General features: G+C 44.2%; 1 protein-coding gene across 2 annotated transcripts in view; it reads left to right on the top strand.

Annotated features, from left to right (window-relative positions):
- The window catches only part of MDM2 (MDM2 proto-oncogene), a 125366-nt gene that overhangs the window by 92651 nt on the left and 11672 nt on the right, over window positions 1-21043 (top strand). For both annotated transcript variants that reach the window (XM_069229184.1, XM_069229185.1), the window contains exon 10: window positions 18386-18463. In XM_069229184.1, coding sequence (XP_069085285.1) covers window positions 18386-18463 — 78 coding nt within the window. The remainder of the gene's footprint in view (window positions 1-18385; window positions 18464-21043) is intronic.

Consider the following 21043-nt stretch of genomic DNA (forward strand, 5'->3'; position numbering starts at 1 on the left):
CCCACCATACCCCCCGCCCCATATCCTCTCCATAGTGGACAGTGATAATGGAGGTGGGAGCAGATTGTTGGATGAGTTCATCTGGCATTACTGTCTATTGGCTGGACACTGTTTTGTATATGCCTATGTATATCTAGGGGCACAGCGATTGACCGTGATTATGTCACAGAAAAATCAGGGTCACCATTGTCTTAGATTTGCAGGAAGAATGGATTTGAAATTGGTTTATTTGTAGATATTTTATGTATGAATCAGTGGAATCGAGTGCTGGCCTATTAAGGCTGTATTCACACTATAATTTCAAAATAACCACAGAAAATAAATTTACATAAAACATATCCACACGAATCTCACTTACAGAATAATTGTGTATTCTGAAAACCTGCCTTCGTCCTGCCCTTCCCGTAGGTATGTTGGAGCCCCCTAGGGTCATGCATTTTTCAAGGTTCAGGTCCTTACCAAGCAGGAGTAGTGTTGTCCTTTCTGTTCAGACCTGAAGAGAAGATAATGCGTGAGAGCACTATGCATTGAAGATGTCCACATAGTGGGGCACGATGGGTAAGATGTGAGAGCAACTTAGAAGTTAACCAGGTCTTTGAGAAATGTTGCAAAAAATATGGATAATGTTGAAAGGGGCAGGTGGTTTCTATTATGTTGTGGTGACATTTGGGGTTAATGAGGCATGTTGTGTTGAGCTCAATGATGGTTTATTTTGGCCATTTCAAAAATGTGCGATGCTCGTGGGTGGGAAGAGTAGCTTTATGCAATGCTTACCCTTTTTGTGTCCTGCCTCTCGTATGGCTTTGGTGTAAAAAGTAATTTCACACTATTTTTAGCTGGTGTGAACTTGGGGGATGTCTAGTGTCTTATGCCCATTGTTTCATTATTACTTAAGTGATCATCTTTTTTCAAAACTGACTCAACCCTGTTTTTCCTTAAAGATCCCACTGCTCAGTTTTTCTTTTGAAATTACACTGACTCAGAATTTCCCTATGTGATGCCCTTTATTCCCTGTTTGACTGCCCCTCTGAGCGGACACACCCTGGATACATGAATCCGACCCGAGAGTCCCATTTTGCCCTGACATTGAGATGTCCCTCCATATATTCCCTCAAAGGTAAGTAGTACCCAAATGGACTACCCCAGTGACGAATGTATTTGTTGTTTTGAAGTGATGCTACTTTGTTATTTTTGCACAATAGTTATTGAAACAGTTTTATTGTCTTGTCAAGATTTCAGATTGAAGCTGAAGCAGGCTTGCTCAAAGCTTCTTTTAGAGTTTGTCCTATAGTAGTAGTTCAAGTGGAAATCTTTTGGCTGATTCCTGTTATAACTTGCTTGGGTTTTTGTAAATATTCTACGCAGTTTAAGTCCTAGATTCCTTTGCCTAAACTATAATTAAGTTTGCCACCTAATCATTACTCTAGAGAACTACAGCATGGTCCTTTAAAACGTGTGTGTTAGATTTATTTGCAACAATCTTAAAATGAATTGCATGCAGGAAAACGTGAGTAGAGTCAAACAGCACACACATGCTGCCATAGGAAATTGCTTAATTACCTTAGTCTGAAATGATAGAAGGAGCTAGAATACTCTTGAGGTTTGTTTGTAAAAAGTGCAAAACTGGAGAAACAAAATATTAGGACAAGATAGTTGCATTCTCTCTGCGCCAGGTCATTGCAGAATACACATTGTGTATGTGTGACACATGAACGTCTAAGAATTTAATTACTGGTATGGATGGCCTAGCCCTTCATCCAAAGAATATTGTTTGGCAGTAATTACACCGGTTTTCTTATACGCTATTAAAGGGCAAAATTGTAGAGGCAAATTGTTGCACAAAACAAAGCGGAGTATGGATGCATGTCCGTACATGTGCTCGAGGAGGTGAGCTTGTTGCCCTGAGACTGTGTCCCTTTTCTTTATCGACGAAGCAACCTCAACGCATTCTGTTATACAGGGGTGTAGAAGTTCATAAAATATCTACTTGCCCAAGGGGTAAGATAATTTAGAAATCTACTTGTTCTGTGAACAAATCCCCTGGTCCATTTTTGGTGCCATACAGTGAGGTGACAAATGATGTCAGTGTTCTCATTATATCAGAGCTCTGATTATAGCGACTGATTATGCCACAGTATATTATATCAGGGCCTGGATTCCTGCAGGGCTCTAATCTGATTTTGCCACCTTTCCAGCAAATCTGTTAAGCATGTCATCCTTCTGGGATGACACAAACCTGTCTGTTTAAAGTGTGTTTACCAATCCTCTCTATTGTCATCCCGCACTAAAAGAGGTTGAAAATATACTCCTGAGCAGGGCAGGATAAAACGTTTTCTAGAGTATGTATAAAGGTAGATATACATCGGAGGGAGATTCTCCATGGGGGAAATCCTGGAGGAAAAAGAAATATATTATTTTTGACAAAGATATTTGCAATTCCGGCATAGATTTTCTCATGAGCAAATAAACATCTTTACATGTACTCATGTAAAAATGGAATTCACATATGTTTACTTCTCTAAACCTGCGTGAGCCCCGGGAAGTTGCAAATCTACACAAATGCAAGGTCATTTGTATTTCAGTTGTTTTATTCCTTCCCTTTTTCAATCGACTTCGGTCCAACAGAATGCATTAATTCAGTTGAGGTGCAGAAAATGTTCATAGCCTTCACCTTAATGATAAAGGCACTAACTTACCGAAATGAGCTTTGGTGAACCTGACTAATCATGTACATGTAGAACTGTAGTGCATTTCAGACCAAACGTTTCTAGCCACTTTTGTATGGATTGTGGTTCTAGGGTTTTTGGTTCTAGGGTTTTTTCCTCTAGTCAATCACTTACTCCCAGTTAGATTAGCCTCTCTGCAGAATGTATTTGAGTAATAATTCTGTGTCCTTTTCCATTACCTTGCTTCTTTTCGAGATGAGCTTGATATTCTTTTCAGTATTTATGAATGGTAATGAAGATCCCATTTTGTAGAATGAAAGGTTATTCTATAATTCTAATTATACACATATATAATATCTATTTTCATGTTGTCCAATAGACACTAATGAAATAAAGAAAGCTTCTGGCTTTAGATTCTGCATACTTCAATAGGACATACAAATGTACTGAGGGACCAACTGCTTCTGCTGCATCCTGGGAATGTTGAGGTCCTTGGTTCCTTAAAGCAACAGTTCAGTTTATCTTCTGTGATGCTGTATGCCATTTGATTAACTGTAATTTTTATGTTGGTGGAAAAAAGAGGGATACTAAAGGTATTGTGTCATTTTTTGCATCGTGTAGCTTTAAATCCCATTTTTTAGGTCGCAGCTGTCTGGTTTGCTAAAAACATTTGGGAACATTCAGAAAGATGACCTATGAATGCATTCCATCTGTTGCTTGCCATTGGCTTTGTGGTTTTGTGACTCACATTTGCTTACTTTCTGAATGTTGCCTTTAATTGCTTTATACTGTCCAGGTTCAGTTATTCCTTCCAGTTGCCTAAACATAGTTTCCTGTATTGTTCCACAAACTATCTGTAAATAAACTTTAAGATCTTGTTTTTATCTTGTCACATTTTCTGTGCATTCAAAGACAGAGGTCAAATGTCAAACTATGTCTTCTGAGGGAGCTTGATGTTTTCTTTGCTCTCACTGAAAGAGAAATGCAGATTACTCTCCCCATGGAGTCAACTCGTGCCCCTCCGGTGCCCCATTAACAAAGGGGAAACGTAACCCTTAAGTAGCACATCCTATTACTTGAGAATGACAGATTTTTATTTTATCTAGATACGTAACTGGGTTACTGTTTTTGACAGATCCCCTTGTTATGTGCAGTTAATAAACTAATCCTTCTAATACAGCACAGTGAGCTTTGAAGTACATGTGACTCCTATACCTTGTAATCCTCACTGTTTTATGCAACAAATATCTTGTACATCGATTATCATACTTGCATGATTTATTGTCAATGTATAATATGTATGTTATGTAAAGCACTTGGACACCCTTCACTGGGATGATTAGCGCTGTAAAAGAAATAATATAGTGGTAGTTACATTATTTGTGCTAATACTGGGATAGACCAACACATCTGACCATCCTACAGTGCTTGCATCCCTTTTATACAGAGGGACTAAAAGTCAAAAGCATGCATCGCTTAAGCACCTGTGAAGTGATAACAAGCTGTGAGCCTTTCTTTCCCCTCCTTACCATTTACATCTAAGTGTGAGCCTCCAGACCGCAGCCAGCCAGTATTAGATAGGAACAAAAGGGGGCCTTGTGGCCCCTTAACTTGGGCCTTTATCTTTGGCCCAGCTGGAGATGAAAATAAACGGAAAAGCCCCCTCTCTGCCTGCATGTTGCTGCTTAGAATTAAAGCAGACAACCGTGCAGGCGCTGCTAAACGTGTCCCTGTGTCTGAAAATTACAGTGGGACAAGTTCAGCATAGGCAAAAAGGCAAAGTTGTTTTCACAAACCACATTCCCATCACTGCTTTTCTAGGTATCTCAAGCCCTCTCTTCCTTCCCTATCCTTTGAATAGGCACTTCCAAGAAGCTTACTTTATTTTCAGACAACAGGCCAATAAGAGCTTGTGGAAATTTTAACCTGTTGTAAAGCTTCAGTTTACATTTTAAACAGGCAAAAAGAACACAATTCCTTTACTTGCACTTGGCGGTACCACACACTGCCTACACCAGAATATACATTTTGGCTGTATCTCCATGTTAAAATACAAAGTATGGCTATTGTTTCCTAACACCACAATTTATCACCCTGCTGCGGGACGGGGACACAGCCAGCCACCACCAATTACCACCACTCCTCCCCTTCCTCCTCCTCCGGTAGTAAGTATTACCACAACTCCTCCCCCTCCCTCATCCTGTGGTAAGTATTACCACAACTCCTTCCCCCTCCCTCCTCTGGTGGCAAGTATTAACACAACTCCTCCTCATCTGGTAAGTATTACCACAACGCCACCTCCTCCTTCAGTAAGTATTACCACAACTCCTCCTCCTCCGGTAAGTATTACCACCATTCCTCCTGCTCCTCGTCCTCCTCCTCTGGTAAGTATTAGTTCGATGGCATCTGTCGCTGTAGATACACATGGTATGCATGAGCTCGCCATCTGGTGTTGGGTCGGAGTGTTACAAGTTGTTTTTCTTCGAAGAAGTGTTTTCGAGTCACGGGACCGAGTGACTCCACCTTCTGTGCTCATTGCGCATGGGCGTCGACTCCATCTTCGATTGTTTTCTTTCCGCCATCGGGTTCGGACGTGTTCATGTCGCTCCGAGTTTCGGAACGGAAAGATAGCTGAAGACGGAAGATTTTCGACGGTATCGTTGCGATCCGGTTACAGATAGACACATACGACGACGCGTTGAACATCGAAGCGCTTCGGTGCCCTTCGGGGTAGATTTCGGCACCCCGTCGGGGCCTAGTCGGCCCGACCGCGTGGAGGACAACGCCGATGGATCGGACCCCGTTTCGATTCTGCCCCGAATGCCACAACAAATATCCTTATACGGACCTGCACTCGGTCTGTAATCTGTGCCTGTCACCCGAGCACAGTGAAGAATCCTGCGAGGCCTGTCGGGCGTTCCGGTCCCGAAAAACTCTGCGCGACCGTCGAGCGAGAAGACTGCAGATGGCGTCCACGCCAAAAGAGCGTCGACAGTTCGAGACAGAAGAAGAACAGGAGGAATCCTTTTCCATCCAGGATTCAGACTCCGACGAGCTACACTCTACAAGAACTGTGAGTAAGACGTCGAGATCAAACCCTAAAAAAGGAAAGAAGGCCCAGGGGACGCCACTGCCAACCGGCCATGGCTCCACCCAAATTCTCGGTGACCAACAATCGGCACCGAAAAAGGCCCATTCAGTGTCGAGATCGTCCGACTTCGGTCGAGACACCGGCACGCAGCCTCCTCGGGACCGAGAGAGTGCTAAACAGAAGCATCGACACCGAGAGTTCGGTGTCGACACCGATCGACGCCGAGACAGTGGCGCCGAAGACCATAGAGGCCAAGAATTTTCGGCACAGAAAAAGAGGAAGGTTACCTCGGAGCCGAAAAAACAATCGACAGGGCTTTCGGAGCCGAAAAAAGCGACATCAGACCCTGTTTCTGGCTCCTATACCGAAGAGCATTCTATGTCTTCTCAAATGAAGAAACATAGATTTGAACAAGAACTGCAATCCACTGACGTGGACCACACGCAAAAGCGTATCTTTATTCAGCAGGGGACTGGGAAGATCAGTACCCTTCCACCTGTCAAACGAAAGAGAACGCTTCAGTTTACTCCTCAGCAACAAACAACACAAAAGGTAACACCTCCTCCCTCGCCTCCACCTGTAACTCCGGCTTCGCCAACTTACACCCCGTCACATTCGCCAGCTCACACCGCCATGAGCCACGACGACCAAGATCAGGATGCGTGGGACTTGTACGACGCACCAGTGTCTGATAACAGCCCAGACACATACCCAACTAGGCCATCACCACCGGAAGACAGCACAGCCTACTCACAAGTGGTGGCTAGAGCAGCTCTATTCCATAATGTGGAACTACACTCGGAACAAGTAGAGGATGATTTTTTATTTAACACCCTCTCCTCAACCCACAGCTCCTACCAAAGCCTGCCGATGCTCCCAGGCATGCTACGCCATGCAAAGGACATTTTCAAGGAGCCAGTTAAAAGTAGGGCAGTGACGCCTAGGGTGGACAAAAAGTATAAGGCGCCTCCTACGGACCCTGTCTTCATCACCTCTCAGCTGCCACCAGACTCTGTGGTGGTAGGGGCTGCCAGAAAACGGGCAAACTCACACACTTCTGGGGATGCACCTCCCCCAGATAAAGAAAGTAGGAAGTTCGATGCAGCCGGGAAGAGGGTTGCTGTCCAAGCAGCAAACCAGTGGCGCATCGCAAATTCACAAGCGCTGCTAGCGCGATACGACAGAGCCCACTGGGATGAGATGCAGCATCTCATTGAACATCTCCCAAAAGATCTGCAAAAAAGAGCAAAACAGGTTGTTGAGGAGGGTCAAAACATTTCCAACAATCAGATACGCTCCTCCATGGATGCAGCAGACACGGCCGCAAGAACCATTAATACGTCGGTTACCATCCGTAGGCACGCATGGCTCAGAACGTCTGGATTCAAGCCAGAAATTCAGCAGGCAGTGCTTAACATGCCAGTAAACGAGAAACTTCTGTTCGGTCCGGAGGTCGACACAGCTATAGAAAAGCTCAAGAAGGACACTGACACTGCCAAGGCCATGGGCGCACTCTACTCCCCGCAGAGCAGAGGATCTTATAACACCTTCCGCAAAACACCTTTTAGAGGAGGGTTTCGGGGTCAGGCCACACAAGCTAGCACCTCACAGTCCGCACCGCCCACCTACCAGGGACAGTACAGAGGAGGTTTTCGGGGCCAGTATAGAGGGGGGCAATTTCCTAGGAATAGAGGAAGATTTCAAAGCCCCAAAACCACTACCAACAAGCAGTGACTCACACGTCACTCACCCCTCCCACACAACACCAGTGGGGGGGAGGATACATCAATATTACGAAGCATGGGACAAAATAACTACAGATACATGGGTCCTAGCAATTATCCAACATGGTTATTGCATAGAATTCATGCAATTCCCTCCAGACATACCACCAAAATCACAAAATTTATCAAAATACCATTCACAACTTCTAGAGATAGAAGTTCAAGCACTACTGCAAAAAAATGCAATAGAATTAGTACCAAGCACACAAATAAACACAGGAGTTTATTCACTGTACTTCTTGATACCAAAAAAGGACGAAACACTGAGACCAATTCTAGACCTCAGGGTAGTAAACACATTCATCAAATCAGACCACTTTCACATGGTCACACTACAAGAAGTGTTACCATTGCTCAGAAAACACGACTACATGACAACCCTAGACCTCAAGGACGCATATTTCCATATACCAATCCATCAATCACACAGGAAATATCTAAGGTTTGTATTCAAAGGAATACATTACCAATTCAAAGTATTGCCTTTTGGTTTAACAACCGCTCCAAGAGTATTCACAAAGTGCCTAGCAGTAGTCGCTGCACACATCAGAAGGCAGCAAATACATGTGTTCCCGTATCTAGACGACTGGCTAATCAAAACCAGTTCGCTCACACAATGCTCACACCACACAAATCAAGTCATACAAACCCTCTACAATTTAGGGTTCACCGTCAACTTTGCAAAATCAAACATTCTGCCAAGCAAAGTACAGCAATATCTAGGAGCCATAATAAACACGACAAAAGGAGTAGCAACGCCAACTCCACAAAGGATCCACAATTTCAACAGGGTCATTCAACACATGTCTCCAAACCAAACAATACAAGCAAGAACAATACTACAGCTCCTAGGCATGATGTCCTCATGCATAGCCATTGTCCCAAACGCAAGACTGCACATGAGGCCCTTACAACAGTGCCTAGCCTCACAGTGGTCTCAAGCACAGGGTCACCTTCTAGATCTGGTGTTGCTAGACCGCCAAACTTACCTATCGCTTCTATGGTGGAACAGTATAAATTTAAACATAGGGCGGCCTTTCCAAGACCCAGTGCCACAGTACGTAATAACAACAGATGCTTCCATGACAGGGTGGGGAGCACATCTCAATCAACACAACATAAGAGGACAATGGAACATACATCAAACAAAACTGCATATAAATCATCTAGAATTATTAGCAGTTTTTCAAGCACTAAAAGCTTTCCAACCAATCATAACCCACAAATACATCCTTGTCAAAACAGACAACATGACAACGATGTATTATCTAAACAAACAAGGAGGAACACATTCAACGCAGTTAAGCTTGTTAGCTCAAAAAATATGGAAGTGGGCAATCCACCATCAAATTGGTCTAATAGCACAGTTTATTCCGGGGATCCAGAATCAGCTGGCAGACAATCTCTCTCGAGATCACCAGCAAGTCCACGAATGGGAAATCCACCCACAAATTCTGAACACCTACTTCACACTCTGGGGAACACCACAAATAGACTTATTTGCAACAAAAGAGAACGCAAAATGCCAAAACTTCGCGTCCAGATACCCACACAAGCAATCCCAAGGCAATGCCCTATGGATGAACTGGTCAGGAATATTTGCTTACGCTTTTCCTCCTCTCCCTCTCCTTCCTTACCTAGTAAACAAATTGAGTCAAAACAAACTCAAACTCATTTTAATAGCACCAACGTGGGCAAGACAACCCTGGTACACAACACTGCTAGATCTGTCTGTAGTACCACACATCAAACTGCCCAACAAACCAGATCTGTTAACGCAACACAACCAACAGATCAGACACCCGGACCCAGCATCGCTGAATCTAGCAATCTGGCTCCTGAAATCCTAGAATTCGGACACTTACAACTTAGCCAAGAGTGTATGGAAGTCATAAAGCAGGCCAGAAGGCCATCCACTAGACACTGCTACGCAAGTAAGTGGAAAAGATTTGTTTGTTACTGCCATCATAATCAGATACAACCACTAGAGGCAACTCCAAAACATATAGTAGATTACTTGCTCCATTTACAAAAAGCAAAGCTAGCCTTCTCTTCTATTAAAATACACCTTGCAGCAATATCTGCATACCTGCAAACTACATATTCAACTTCCTTGTATAGGATACCAGTTATCAAAGCATTCATAGAAGGGCTTAAAAGAATTATACCACCAAGAACACCACCTGTTCCTTCATGGAACCTAAACGTGGTTCTAACAAGACTCATGGGCCCACCCTTCGAACCCATGCACTCTTGCGGAATACAAATCCTCACCTGGAAAGTTGCCTTTCTCATCGCCATTACATCTCTAAGAAGAGTAAGTGAAATTCAAGCGTTCACAACACAAGAGCCTTTTATACAAATACATAAAAATAAGGTCGTCCTACGACCTAATCCAAAATTTTTACCAAAAGTTATTTCTCCATTCCATCTAAATCAAACGGTAGAATTACCAGTATTCTTCCCACAGCCAGATTCTGTGGCTGAAAGAGCACTACATACATTAGATGTCAAAAGAGCATTAATGTACTACATTGACAGAACGAAGAACATCAGAAAAACTAAACAGCTATTTATTGCATTCCAAAAACCTCATGCAGGTAACCCAATATCAAAACAAGGTATAGCCAGATGGATAGTTAAATGCATCCAAATCTGCTACCTTAAAGCAAAAAGACAACTGCCCATTACTCCCAGGGCACATTCAACAAGGAAAAAAGGTGCTTCAATGGCCTTTTTAGGAAACATCCCAATGCAAGAAATATGTAAGGCAGCCACTTGGTCTACGCCTCACACATTCACCAAACACTACTGCATAGATGTGCTATCCGCACAACAAGCTACAGTAGGTCAAGCTGTATTAAGAACTCTATTTCAGACAACTTCTACTCCTACAGGCTAAACCACCGCTTATGGGGAACTAACTGCTTACTAGTCTATGCATACCATGTGTATCTACAGCGACAGATGCCATCGAACTGAAAATGTCACTTACCCAGTGTACATCTGTTCGTGGCATCAGTCGCTGAGATTCACATGGACCCACCCACCTCCCCGGAAGCCTGTAGCAGTTCAGAAGTTACCTTCAATTTTGTACATTTGTATATATATTACTTAATCCTTTAATAGGTACATACTTACATTTTTCATTGCGCGGGCACTATTACTATAGTACAACTCCTACCTCACCCTCTGCGGGGAAAACAATCGAAGATGGAGTCGACGCCCATGCGCAATGAGCACAGAAGGTGGAGTCACTCGGTCCCGTGACTCGAAAACACTTCTTCGAAGAAAAACAACTTGTAACACTCCGACCCAACACCAGATGGCGAGCTCATGCATACCATGTGAATCTCAGCGACTGATGCCACGAACAGATGTACACTGGGTAAGTGACATTTTCATTACCACAGGAGGAGGAGGAGGAGGACGAGAAGCAGGAGGAGTTGCGGTAATACTTACCGGAGGAGGAGGAGTTGCGGTAATACTTACCGGAGGAGGAGGAGTTGCGGTAATACTTACCGGAGGAGGAGTTGCGGTAATACTTATCACAGTTGTGTATTACCACAACTCTTCCTCCTCCGGTGGTATTACCACAACTCCTCCTCCTGTGGTAATACTTACCCGAGGAGGAGGAGTTAGTATTACCACAACTCCTCCTCCTCCGATAAGCCACACCTCCTCCTCCGGTAAGTATTACCACCACCACTCCTCCTCCTCCTGTGGTAATAATACTTAGAGGAGGAGGAGTTGTGATAATACTTACCAGAGGAGGAGTAGGAGTTGTGGTAATACTCTAACCTGCTCCATTGTGTTCTTTCGAAACAACAAATCTGTAATATTTCATCATCTTTAGCAGGTGTCTTTCACTTATTTCTACCTTCTGCACACACACACTTAAGTTACTCTTTCTATTTGTGCAACAGGTGCAGTCGCACAAAGACAATCTGGCATCGAGGACATATTGAAAATTTACTGCTTCCATTTGAATTTTTTACTTTTTTTTACAGGGCACAAGGATACCATTTCCTCTCTCTGCCACTGGTATCTACACCACTTTACTCTGCACCACTGCACTCAGCACCACTGTACTCTATGCCACATCACTCTACCCCACTCTAATCTACTCTGCGCCACTGCACTCCGTGCCTCTGTACTCTACCTCTGCGCCATTGCCCTCTGTGCCGCTATAATCTGCTGTGCACCACTGCACTGTATGGCAATGCACTCTACTATGCACCAATGCACTCTATGCCACTGCATTCTACTGTGCACCAACGCAGCCTAGGCCACTGCACTCTACTATGCTCCGCTCCAGTCTAGACCACTCTACGCTCCACCAATCTACACCACTCTACTCTAAACCACCCCAGTCGGGCACTCTACTCCACTCTGCACCACTCAACTCTACAGCACTCTACTTTAGTGTATGGCCTTCCACTGTGACACTCTATTTCCTCCGCGACACTCCACAACACTGTGCCACTCAAATGACACGCCACTCTACACCATTCCACACCACTCAATAGCATCTGACCCAACTCCATGACCCTTTGTACACCACTGCACGCCACTCTACTTTAAATCATATTGGCAAAGCTAGTAGGTCTTGACCTATTGGCTTTGTCAATACTTGTTAAATGAGTTATGGCCATTTATGTAACTAGTTTGTACAATAGTTTTTATATTACGTTACTGAAAATGTTTTTGCCTGTTCGATGGCATCTGTCGCTGTAGATACACATGTTGTGCATAGCCCGCCATCTGGTGTTGGGTCGGAGTGTTACAAGTTGTTTTTCTTCGAAGAAGTCTTTCGAGTCACGGGACCGAGGGACTCCTCCTCTTTGTCTCCATTGCGCATGGGCGTCGACTCCATCTTCAATTGTTTTCTTTCCGCCATCGGGTTCGGACGTGTTCCTTTCGCTCCGGGTTTCGGAACGGAAAGTTAGCTAAATATCGGAAAATTACGTCGGTATTGTTGCGTTTGGGATCGGCTTAGTTAGAATCAACACCGAATCGAAGAGTGAAGAGCTCCGGTACCCTTCGGGGTAGTTTTCGATCCCCCGTCGGGCCTGGTCGGCCCGACCGCGTGTGAAACAACGCTGATGGAACGGACCCCGTTCCGTTTCTGTCCTAAATGCCACAACAAATACCCGTATACAGACCAACATTTGGTCTGTAACCTGTGCCTGTCGCCTGAGCACATTGAAGAGACTTGCGAGGCCTGTCGTGCGTTCCGGTCCCGAAAAACACTCCGTGACCGTCGAGCCAGAAGACTGCAGATGGCGTCCACGCCGACAGCTCACCGAGAGTTCGAGGAACAAGAGGAAGAAGGAACCTTCTCGATCCATGACTCGGACTCCGAGGAATGTGACGAACAAAAAACTGTGAGTAAGACGTCGAAGCCAGCACACAAGAAAAGTGACAAGGCCCAGGGGACGCCACTGCCACCAGGCCATGGCTCGACCCATAAATTCGGTGACCGACCATCGGCAACGAAAAAGGCCGAAATGGTGCTGAGATCGTCCGACTCCGGTCGAGACACCGGCACGCAGCCTTCTCGGGACCGAGAAAGTGCTGCTGAAAAACGTCGACGCCGAGATAGCGGAGCCGAAACTGCTCGACGCAGAGACAGCGGCACCGAGTAAGATCGACGCCGAGAGGGTTCGACTCCGAAAAAGAAGAAGGTCACCTCGGAGCCGAAAAAGAGTACAGACAGGGTTTCGGTGCCAAAACGACCCGCAACCGACCCAACTACCGGTTCCTATTCAGAGGAGCAATCACTGTCCTCTCAGCTGCGAAAACATAGATTTGAGGAAGAGTTGCAATCCACCGAAGTGGACCACACTCAGAAACGTATCTTTATACAGGAAGGAACAGGGAAAATAAGCACCCTTCCCCCTATTAGGAGAAAAAGGAGATTGGAGTTTCATTCAGACCAAGCACCACAAACGAAAATGGTGAAAAAGGTAACTCCGCCACCCTCTCCTCCACCTGTAACTAACGTTTTACCGGCACAAACTCCATCACTTTCCCCGGCTCACACCACCATGAGCCAAGGTGACCAGGACCAAGACGCTTGGGACTTATACGACGCCCCAGTGTCGGACAACAGTCCAGAGGCGTATCCTACAAAGCCCTCACCACCGGAAGATAGCACAGCATACTCACAAGTGGTGGCTAGAGCAGCAGAGTTCCACAACGTGTCCCTACACTCGGAACCAGTCGAGGATGATTTCTTATTCAACACCCTCTCCTCCACCCATAGCTCCTACCAAAGCCTGCCTATGCTCCCAGGAATGCTTCGGCACGCAAAGGAAATCTTCAAGGAGCCGGTCAAGAGTAGAGCAATAACACCAAGAGTGGATAAGAAATATAAAGCACCTCCCACAGACCCTGTTTTCATCACCTCACAGCTGCCACCAGATTCCGTCGTAGTAGGAGCAGCTCGCAAGAGAGCCAACTCCCACACATCTGGGGATGCACCACCCCCAGATAAAGAGAGCCGCAAGTTCGATGCAGCCGGAAAGAGTCGCAGTACAAGCTGCAAACCAGTGGCGCATCGCTAACTCTCAAGCACTACTTGCACGCTATGACAGAGCCCATTGGGACGAGATGCAACACCTCATTGAGCATCTACCCAAAGAGCTACAAAAAAGGGCGAAACAAGTGGTTGAGGGAGGACAGAACATATCTAATAATCAGATACGCTCCTCTATGGATGCAGCGGACACAGCTGCAAGAACAATTAACACATCTGTGACTATAAGAAGGCACGCATGGCTACGAACGTCTGGTTTTAAACCAGAGATACAGCAGGCAGTGCTCAATATGCCATTCAATGAGAAACAACTGTTCGGACCAGAAGTGGACACGGCAATTGAGAAACTCAAAAAGGACACTGACACTGCTAAAGCCATGGGCGCACTCTACTCCCCGCAGAGCAGAGGCACTTACAGCACCTTCCGCAAAACAACCTTTAGAGGGGGGTTTCGGGGTCAGGCCACACAAGCCAGCACCTCACAGGCAACACCGTCCAGCTACCAGGGACAATACCAAAGGGGAGGCTTTCGGGGCCAATACAGAGGACAATTCCCTAGGAATAGGGGAAAATTTCAAAGCCCCAAAACCCCTACAACCAAACAGTGACTCACATGTCACTCATCCCCTCCACACAACACCAGTGGGGGGAAGAATAGGTCAGTATTACCAAGCATGGGAGGAAATAACTACAGACGCTTGGGTCTTAGCAATTATCCAACATGGTTATTGCATAGAATTTCTACAAATCCCTCCAAACATACCACCAAAAGCACAGAATTTATCAAAACAACATTCAGACCTTCTGGAAATAGAAGTTCAAGCATTATTGCAAAAGAACGCAATAGAACTAGTACCAAAAACACAAATAAACACAGGAGTTTATTCACTGTACTTCCTAATACCAAAAAAGGACAAAACACTGAGACCAATCCTAGACCTCAGAACACTAAACACCTACATCAAATCAGAACACTTTCACATGGTCACGCTACAAGAAGTGTTACCATTGCTAAAGCAACAGGACTACATGACCACCTTAGATCTCAGACGCGTATTTCCACATACCAATACATCCGTCGCACAGGAAATACCTAAGGTTCGTATTCAAAGGAATACATTACCAATTCAAAGTATTGCCCTTCGGTTTAACAACTGCACCAAGAGTCTTCACAAAGTGCCTAGCAGTAGTGGCTGCACACATCAGAAGGCAGCAAATACACGTATTCCTGTATCTAGACGACTGGCTAATCAAGACCGACTCACTGACAAGGTGCTCACACCACACAGATCAGGTCATACAAACCCTCTACAAACTCGGTTTCACCATCAACTATGCAAAATCACACATTCTGCCGTGCAAGGTACAACAATACCTAGGAGCCACAATAGATACAACAAAGGGAATAGCCACTCCAAGTCCCCAAAGGGTTCAAAATTTCCAAAAGGTTATACAACGCATGTATCCAACACAAAAAATACAGGCGAAGATGATATTACAACTACTAGGCATGATGTCCTCATGCATAGCCATTGTCCCACACGCACGGTTGCACATGCGGCCCTTACAACAGTGCCTAGCATCACAATGGTCTCAAGCACAGGGTCAGCTTCTAGATCTGGTGTTGATAGACCGCCTAACATACCTCTCGCTTCTATGGTGGAACAACATAAATTTAAACAAAGGGCGGCCTTTCCAAGACCCAGTGCCACAATACTTGATAACAACAGATGCTTCCATGACAGGGTGGGGAGCACACCTCAATCAACACAGCATCCAAGGACAATGGGACGTACATCAAACAAAGCTGCATATAAATCACCTCGAATTGTTAGCAGTATTCCTAGCGTTGAAAGCATTTCAACCCATCATAACCCACAAATACATTCTTGTCAAAACAGACAACATGACAACAATGTATTATCTAAACAAACAGGGGGGAACACACTCGACACAGCTGTGCCTCCTGGCACAAAAGATATGGCAATGGGCAATTCACAACCACATTCGCCTAATAGCACAATTTATTCCAGGGATCCAAAATTAACTAGCAGACAATCTCTCTCGAGATCACCAACAGGTCCACGAATGGGAGATTCACCCCCAAATTCTAAACACTTACTTCAAAATTTGGGGGACACCTCAAATAGACCTATTTGCAACAAAGGAGAACGCAAAAGTGCAAAACTTCGCATCCAGGTACCCACACAGGCAGTCTCAAGGCAATGCTCTATGGATGAACTGGTCAGGGATATTTGCGTACGCTTTTCCCCCTCTCCCTCTCCTTCCATATCTAGTAAACAAATTGAGTCAAAACAAACTCAAACTCATACTGATAGCACCAACGTGGGCAAGGCAACCATGGTACACAACACTGCTAGACCTATCAGTAGTACCCCACGTCAAGTTGCCCAACAGGCCAGATCTGTTAACGCAACACAAACAACAGATCAGGCATCCAAACCCAGCATCGCTGAATCTAGCAATCTGGCTCCTGAAATCCTAGAATTCGGACACTTAAACCTCACACAAGAATGTATGGAAGTCATAAAGCAAGCCAGAAGACCATCCACTAGACACTGCTATGCAAGCAAATGGAAAAGATTTGTTTGCTACTGCCATCATAATCAAATTCAACCGTTGCACGCATCTCCAAAAGATGTGGTGGGTTACTTACTACACTTACAAAAATCGAACCTGGCCTTCTCTTCCATTAAGATACACCTAGCAGCGATATCTGCATACCTGCAGATTACCCATTCAACTTCACTATTTAGGATACCTGTCATTAAAGCGTTTATGGAAGGCCTCAAAAGAATTATACCACCAAGGACACCACCCGTTCCTTCATGGAACCTCAACATCGTCTTAACAAGACTCATGGGTCCACCCTTTGAACCTATGCACTCTTGCGAAATACAATTCCTAACATGGAAAGTTGCATTTCTCATCGCCATCACATCTCTAAGAAGAGTAAGTGAAATTCAGGCGTTTACAATACAAGAACCTTTTATCCAACTACACAAAGAAGAAGTAGTCCTAAGGACCAATCCTAAATTTTTGCCAAAGGTTATTTCACCGTTCCACCTAAATCAAACGGTAGAGCTACCAGTGTTCTTCCCACAGCCAGATTCCATAGCTGAAAGGGCACTACATACATTAGTCGTCAAAAGAGCACTAATGTACTACATCGACAGAACTAAAAACATCAGGAAAACTAAACAACTGTTTATTGCATTTCAAAAACCTCACGCAGGAAACCCAATATCGAAACAGGGTATAGCCAGATGGATAGTTAAGTGCATCCAAATCTGCTACCTTAAAGCAAAGAGACAACTGCCCATTACACCAAGGGCACACTCAACCAGAAAGAAAGGCGCTACCATGGCCTTCCTAGGGAATATTCCAATGCACGAAATATGTAAGGCAGCCACATGGTCTATGCCTCACACATTTACCAAGCACTACTGTGTAGACGTGCTATCAGCACAACAAGCCACAGTAGGTCAAGCCGTACTAAGAACCTTATTTCAGACTACTTCCACTCCTACAGGCTGAGCCACCGCTTTTGGGGAGATAACTGCTTACTAGTCTATGCACAACATGTGTATCTACAGCGACAGATGCCATCGAACTGAAAATGTCACTTACCCAGTGTACATCTGTTCGTGGCATCAGTCGCTGAAGATTCACATGTGCCCACCCACCTCCCCGGGAGCCTGTAGCCGTTTGGAAGTTAGCTTCAACTTTGTACATTTGTAAATATATTAAATCTTAGATAGGTACATACTTATTCACTCCATTGCATGGGCACTATTACTAACAAACAACTCCTACCTCACCCTCTGCGGGGAAAACAATCGAAGATGGAGTCGATGCCCATGCGCAATGGAGACAAAGAGGAGGAGTCCCTCGGTCCCGTGACTCGAAAGACTTCTTCGAAGAAAAACAACTTGTAACACTCCGACCCAACACCAGATGGCGGGCTATGCACAACATGTGAATCTTCAGCGACTGATGCCACAAACAGATGTACACTGGGTAAGTGACATTTTCATTATTGCACACACAACACACACAGTTTTTAAATATTCTAGGAACACACAAGTAGATGGTGAAAGTAGGTATGAATTGAATGACAAAAAACCCGTGTAACTTGTAAGTAACTTTTCATTACTTAGGGGATTATGGGCAAGATGCCATTTAATGATGTACTTAATGAACTTACAGATCAAGCTAAGCCACTGTTTGCTTCTGATACGTTTCATTGTGAAAATTAGTTCACATTTTTTTTTTCCCAAAGGTATATCAAGTAACCATATTCAAAGCTGAAGACACAGATGCAGACTCTTTTGATGCAGACCCAGAAATTTCTGAGGCAGTAAGTACATTTCTTTATCAAGTGCGTGATTGTTTTGGATTTTTCTAATAGAGAAAAACATTTTTTTTGCACAGCTCAAGTGAAATTCACTGTTCCCAGTCTGTTTTAAAAAATATGTAGATTTAGGTGAGCTACTTGTATGTAAATGTCTGTTTCGATCGCATAAATGCTTTTAAATGAACACAGGAAAAAAATTAAGATATCTGCCCTCTTCTGCATTTTTCTTGCAATTGGATTAGTGTCCTTAAAACGTTTTTACTCATAAATACTGACTTTGCTCAATGATTGAAATTGTTGGGTTATGAGAGTATTTTATATTTATTTGTTGCATGTCTTCTACATGCACATAACCATTCTAATTAACAATACCAGAAACTCGTCCTCATCAAATCTTTATTGATGGTCATCCCACGGCCAGTTGCTGATGCAGTTCGGGTGCAGGACCTGGGTGAAGGTGCTATGCACAACTGAAGGCCGAGCATAGTGGGTTTTATCTGTCTATGGTAGGTTGGTCAAAGGGAGACCAGCCAGGCGCCGTGTGCCAGCCCCACTGGTGAAGGCTGTATGTAGCGGGGGATATTTGCCCATGCCTGCTTGAGTGCAGGGCCTGACGAAAACCATGTCTGGTGGGAAAATGCAGGGTTGGCTTACTGGTGGTTGGGGGGCAGAGCCCTGCACATTTGTTATAGTTCTAGCTCCAATGCAACAAACCACTGAAATCTGGCAGTTATAATGACTGTTCCCACCATGTTTAAGTCTTGCTTGATTACCTATCTTCCATTGCCATCTAAAGATCAGCACTTTGGACATGTTGCTAATTATTGCATGTTGTGGTTTTAATAACCATAACTGGCGAATTTCAGTGTGATTTGTTTCTTTTAAACAGCGTTTTATAATTGTTTTTTCATTGAATAAAATCTATATTTTTGTATGTGTGTAGTAAAAAAAAAAAAAAAAAGGTGACCAATCCATCACGTTTAAATGTTGTGGAGCACCCTCTAAAATTTAGATATTGCAGCACCTATAATACAAACTGCAGAGTAAATGGCTAACTAATAGGGAAAAGTGCATCCTGATAGGCTTAAGCACCCATTAAGGCTTCAGGCGCTTCCACTATCCATGCTGTCTTGTACTGCAAATTACCTCGTTTTGTTGTCTCTTATGAGAATTAATGTCAAAATGTAAGCGGTTTGTCTTTCATTCAATGTTGTTAATATATAGCAAGAGCCCTATCGACACCGTTCCCATTCGCTTTTGAAGTTGTCCGCCCCAACCTGCTGTTTGTCAAGAACCAGCTTGACATTGACATCTAAAGAACACCACTGTTGGTGAAGCAGTACATTTTTGCCATCTAAGAAGTTGAGGCACACAACTGCATCTCCCTCAACGCTGATTCACTCTGCTTGGTGTCGATCCATCATTTGTCATCAGTGCTTGCGCCATCGAGACACCAGTTTGTCTCTCAGATCAACCCCCAATCTGTTGACCTCTACACTGGAAGCATAGTTTGCACCAAAGAAGAGTCTGAGGTTGTTGCTGACTGCTGAGTCAAAATTGTCGGGGACCTCAAAGTTTGCCATTCTGGCAGAAGAGCCTTTGCAAACTCCTCCCCATAAATTGTCTGCCTCCGCCAAGTATAGTATTAAAGCAGACATGGGTGTCTTTGATCTGGAAGTTTCCTTTGACTCCTAGAAGGTATCCTGGTGGCAGTCCCTATCAGAAGACACCTCAATCTCCAGTCAGTGGTTCAGAGTCTGCATACACACCAGGGAACCATAGAAGAACAGGTCATCATCTTCATGCTCCTTGAACTCAAGCTCTTCATAGAAACCCCCTTTCAGGCAGGACCACCATCGAGGTTATCTTTGGTGAATGACCTCTTCACTTTTCATAATGTTCTGGTAAGACTTGCATCTAACTTAAATATCTCCCAGATAAGTCTGTAACAGCCCATCTAGGTACTATCTTATCTGGAAATAACACTCTACAATGCAGGGAAAAGAATTCCTGTTGCAGGAGAGCCTGTTATCAATGTGGGAGTCCTTTCATCTTCTGAAGGCTTCCAACCCAAAAGCCAGGCAAAGCTACTCCGTTCTAGAGTCCATGACATTTTGGATTTCCTTTATTACTAATGTGAGACCACATATGAAACCTTTCTAGCAGTGTGTCTAGAAGGTAAGTGATTTCAGAAAGAGAACTATCTGGATGAACAATTGTATGTAATTGGATGCAGGGCAGTCAGTATCTATCATGGTCTTGCAGGTGAACACATCTACTTCAAACAATCCCTTTCCAATTGGAACATCAGACCAAGCTATTGTGACTGTTGCTTGCTGTAGGAAGTTGGCTCTGTATGTGCTATTTCAAAGTAAGGAATAGCATGCACAGAGTCCAAGGGTTCCCCTTAGAGGTAAAATAGTGGTAAAAATAGATAATACTAATGCTCTATTTTGTGGTAGTGTGGTCGAGCAGTAGGCTTATCCAAGGAGTAGTGTTAAGCATTTGTTGTACATACACATAGACAATAAATGAGGTACACACACTCAGAGACAAATCCAGCCAATAGGTTTTGTATAGAAA

Source organism: Pleurodeles waltl, chromosome 4_1, assembly GCF_031143425.1.
Source record: "Pleurodeles waltl isolate 20211129_DDA chromosome 4_1, aPleWal1.hap1.20221129, whole genome shotgun sequence".
Lineage (NCBI taxonomy): Eukaryota > Metazoa > Chordata > Amphibia > Caudata > Salamandridae > Pleurodeles > Pleurodeles waltl.